The 4,715-nt window shown below is 53.0% G+C and overlaps 1 protein-coding gene across 5 annotated transcripts in view; it reads right to left on the minus strand.

Moving 5' to 3' along the window:
- Gria2 (glutamate ionotropic receptor AMPA type subunit 2) overlaps nt 1–3,102 on the minus strand; it is a 148,820-nt gene extending 145,718 nt beyond the window's left edge. For 4 of the 5 annotated variants that reach the window (XM_023723638.1, XM_004638708.2, XM_023723640.1 and 1 more), the window contains exons 1-2: nt 2,438–2,844; nt 1,858–1,998 (exon numbers count right to left, since the gene is read on the minus strand). In XM_023723638.1, the coding sequence (XP_023579406.1) occupies nt 1,858–1,998; nt 2,438–2,525 (229 nt within the window). In that variant the 5' untranslated portion in view covers nt 2,526–2,844. Of the gene's footprint in view, nt 1–1,857; nt 1,999–2,437; nt 2,845–2,997 lie in introns of those variants that run through there. The other variant, XM_023723639.1, reaches the window with a different exon arrangement.
- Between the last annotated feature and the right edge of the window lie 1,613 nt (nt 3,103–4,715).

The following is a 4,715-nucleotide window of genomic DNA, read 5'->3' on the forward strand; positions in this document are numbered from 1 at the left end:
AAAAGGAAGAAAGGAAAGAAGGGAGAGAAGGATGGAAAGAAAAAGGGAGAGAGGGAGGGGACAGAAAGAAGGTTTCAAAATATATCACTGCCATTTTATATATTTGAAATTTCTGAATGAATAAAGAAACTGAACATGAAAAAACGTGTAGTGCTGTGCTCAGTGACTCAATGTCAACCCCAGACAGTTCCCCTTGGTTCTCTGCAGCAGTCAGTAAGATATTTATAACCTAGGAACTGGGAATGCTGAGCCTCTGAATTCCTTGCATGTTGGCAGCTTGGAAGTGCATTTGGTTCCTCCAACTCCTGTCTGTCAGTGTCCTAGAATAACGATTCATGAAATCGTAATTTCAGGGTGTGAAGACGTCTGAAAACAGATTTTTATTTCACCTTCTTTTTCTAAAGAAAACAGGAAGTCTGTAGATAAAATGAAATTGTGATATACCCCCTTCTCAGCAGTGTGGTCAAATTACACGGGGAAATTATTTTTAAAGAAATGAAATATATGTGCACATCACACAAATGTATTCATCTGTGAAAAAATCAATGGATTTTAATATGTTTAACATACACATGTTCTGGCCTTAGGTTTTATTTCAGTAAAATAGATGTTTAAAAAAATTCAAACACGTAGAGCCTGGAGATCAAAATGTACTTCAACGTAAACCACAGTCTTTGACCTGTATAAAGCCCAACGCAACAACTTCATCAAGGAGTATTCATTTTGTAGAGCGGACAAGTCCATCATTTCTTCAGGTAGCCCCTCTCTTTATTTCCCCGGAGAAAGAATGTCTGAGCTGCTGTTTTCTAAAAGTCTAGCCCTGCGTCCTATCTCCCCTTCGAAGTCACCAGTGTTCAAAGCACCCTCCCTTTGGTATTCAATTACATGCAGTCAGATAGTCAACACTTTTGAGCAAGGAACTTAGTATTCCGGAGAGAGGGACTTTCAGATAGCAAATGAATGAATAGCCTAATTCCGGCAGGTAAATAGGTCAAGCGTGAAAGCCTCGAACATTTAAGTAATACCGTCTCTTGTATGTCTGTTATGCGCTAAAACTTCGTGAGATTTTTTTCTTTTTTCTTTTTTTTTTTTTTTTTTTTTTTGCCATCTGTCGCCTTCTCCGTTTCTGTCTCTCCATGCTCGCTCGCGCGCAGCCCCGGTTCCCCGCAACGTGGCCTGTGCAGGAACCGCGCTGCCCTCCCCCACTGCTCGCCTGCTGTTTCCCGCGGCCCCGCCCCGCTTCCCGTGCGTGTGGGAGGACAGCCGTGCAGGCCAGTGCAGCGGCCAGTGATGTGGACCTAGCGACCGCGAGTGGGGTCTGGGCCTCCGTGTGGTCGGGGACCCGAGTCTGTGTCGCGGGGCGCAGTGTCCAGTCTGACTGTGACCCGGGAGGGGTGAGCCCGGCACAGACCCCGAAACCATGCTCTGTGCGCCCCATGCGTTAACCTCAGGCGCAAAACCGCTAAGCAGCTCGCCAGGCCGAGACGCCCAGCTGGACCGAGCCGAGCACTGCGCTCCTGCCCCGCGCCTGGGCCTGCGTGGGCCCAGTTCCCCTCGCGGCGAACCCGGGTGGGCGCTGTTACGCAACGGCCCGCACCCAGGTCGGGTGGGCGCAGGAGAGGGGAGGGCCCCCAAAACGCCGTGGGCGGAGGACCCGAGAGAGGAGCCCCCATTCGTCTCCCCCTCCCCAGCTCCATCCCCGCCCGCGCCCCCTCTGGTCCCCGAATATCCCAGATCCCCTCCCCCCTCGCGCGCGTGCAGCCGCTCACACCCACGCGCACACGCGCACACACACTCTCACAGCAGCCCACGCCAGCTTTTCGCGAAGCCCCGGCGGAGTGGACGCCCGCTACTTACACGCGTTGGTGACCGCGAAGCTGTTGGCCACCTCCAAATTGTCGATGTGGGGCGTCAGCCTGAACTCCGAGGTGGAGAACTGGACCATCCCGACCCGAAAGGCGCTGTACTCCTGGTCGGCGCCCCTGGGAAACAGCCCCCCTGCGGAGGCCAAGGAGACCGTCAGAGCCGGAGCCAGGGGCGTCCGCCGCTCCAGACCGGACCGGACCGACCCGGGTCGGAACCGCGTCAGAGCCCGGGATCAAGGGTCGCCCGCCGGACCGGACCAGACCCCACAACCGTTAGTGCTTCCTCCAGTCCCAAGCCTAGCATCCCAACCCCTAGGGGACTGGAGCGAAAGGACAGATGTGGCTCAGGCAGAATTAATAAAACATGGGCTTAGAACCGAGAAGCCTTTTTCTCTAGGGTATCAAAGGCGCAGTCGGTCCCTCCGCTCTGTCCTACGGAAATCGTGTATATTCCAGGTAGTTTAAATCTGGAATGCAGTCAAGGTATGACATAAGTCTACATGACAAGAATTAATTTGTCCACTACGAACAAATCATGCATAATTCGAAAGGATAGCACAAAGGGTACCTACCTATCTGTATGCTGTTAGAAGAGACACCAAAGATCAGTCCCCAGAGAACAGGAGAAAGAAGGATAGAAATATGCATAATCTTTTGCATTTCCAAGAAAAGTAGAGCATCCACAAAATTCCCCCTTGTTTTTGATTTTGGGGCTTTTTTTCCTTTTCCTCCTCTGCCGCCTTTGGCCCTTTTCCTCGGCAAATTAGATCCTGTGCATGTTGAGGCAGCAGGGGAGTACCTCGACGCTGAAGCCCGAGATGGAGGCGGAAGAATCTGAAGCGTCCCCAGTTGCAGTCCTGCCAGTGGCCGTCGCGCCCTGGCCGGGTCCCCGCTCCGAGTCCAGAGCTCAGCTGTTGGAGCTGCCGCCGCGGTCCGCGCTGGAGTCCTCCGCGCCCTGCCGTGCGCTCACACTCACCGCGCCGCCCCTCTGCTCTCGCGGGCGCGCACACACACGCGCGCACACACGCGAGGCGCGGAGAGGGGCCGGCAGCCCCAGGCGCGCGTGCGCGGCTCACCCCTCCCCCGTGTGGCGCCCCGCACCCCTCACAGCCCGGAGCCCCGCACCCCGCACGGCCTGGGCTCTTCAGCCTGCACAGTCTGGAGCTCTGGACCACTCACGGTTCGGGCTCTGCACCCGGCACGGCCCGGGCTGTGTACTCCGAGCAGCCCGGAGCTCTGAACAGTGAACACGGCCCAGGCTCTGCACTCCGCACGGTCCGAAGCTCCGCACCACGCACCGCCCAGAGGTCTGCACCCCTGTCCGGCGGGAGCCACGTTCTTCTTTTTCAGCACCGCGGACAGCGCCCCACCAGCCGGATTCCTCTCCAGCCAGGACCAAAAACTGCAAAGCCGATTTCCGGCTGCTGCGCATAAAGAACCCGATTGCAAATTATTATCGGTGGTGGAGAGTTCTTTCACCAGGCTCTGCCGATTTTATGTGCAAAGCCATTTGGATTGTGTATCTTCTATCTCCTGTGAAAACCCATTTAGCAGTACTGAAACATAGCCAAGCCCCTCCACTAACCCCCCTGAAAAACCAAAGAGCGAACAAAATACCCATTCACTAAGTGTTCAAAATTGTGGACTTTGGCTTCGTGACACAGAGAAAGGGTCCAAGGAAGCCCCCAAAACCTGTTCTCATTGACTAAAGTCCCACAAGAGACAATCAAGGTCGAGTTTCTGAAATAGTTTGCCCGAGAATTCCGTCTCTAGAGCTTACTGCCAGGAGCTGTGCGGCTGGCTTGTGAAGCCGCACTATTTGTCCTGGCAGCCTTCACCGCAGACGCTCTTCCGCTGTAGAAACGTGTAAATTTGGCTGCTTAGATGTCCTCTCTGGGTTCAGACTGGAGGCAAAAGCAGCCCTCTTGCAGGAAGGAACTGCTGGAAGACCAAACTACTCTAGAAAGGCTTCAGAGCTCCAGAACCTTGCCAAACACAGCCAGAGAACCCGTTGCAGTTTGGTGTGAGTGTGGAAATGCCACTGCCTCGAGGGAGTGAGCCGCCTTGTTGGGTCTGCTCCAACACTTGAGGTCCTGAGAAAGGAAGATGAGGCTGAGAAAGAAAAGTTTGTAGTAAGGGAGCTGGTGGAGGATATGAAAGAGGATGCGCTCCTCTGGAATAGATGGGCTCAAAGCCTTGGGCCAAGTCTATCCACAAGAACCCTCTGGCAACTCCCTCTGCTGCTCAGAAATTCCTCCCCAAACCCTCTGCTTGGTGTGCTATACACAAAGCAAGAAGAGGTTGAGTTCAAGGACCTGCCTCCAGAAGTCAGGAGATGGAAGTCCACCATGCTAAATGGAGAGCCATTGAGGTTCCCAAGTTGCAGGAGAGTTACTGCACCATCTACCTTTGTGTGTCACGTATGTGTCACTTGGGCATGGATATCACACCTGCACAGCCCTTGACCCAACAGACCTCAATTTTCCCATTTTAAAATGAGAAGGGTGAACACAGTGACCTCTGAGGCCTCTGAATCCCAAGGCTCTGTGATTCACATAGGAGCTTTCCTCTTTTTTGATTGGCAGTATTGTTAAGGCAGGAAAAATACCTACAATCTGTAACTAGCTAATATGCTGCAAGTAAAAACACCTTCTGGTGCCTCACAAAAACTTACTTCAGTCTGAATAGAAACTCCACGCTATATAGAAGGCAGGTCCACTGAATAAAAGGTATGAGTCCTGCAAATAAATTTTAAAAATAATATGAAAGGCAAACCAGGTAGCTCAGCAGATTAAAGTGCCTGCTTAAGCAGACACAGGAACTGGGGTTCGATCTCCATGGTGCTGTGCC

The sequence above is a fragment of the Octodon degus genome, unplaced genomic scaffold (assembly GCF_000260255.1).
Source record: "Octodon degus isolate 3935 unplaced genomic scaffold, OctDeg1.0 scaffold00101, whole genome shotgun sequence".
Classification (NCBI taxonomy): Eukaryota; Metazoa; Chordata; class Mammalia; order Rodentia; family Octodontidae; genus Octodon; species Octodon degus.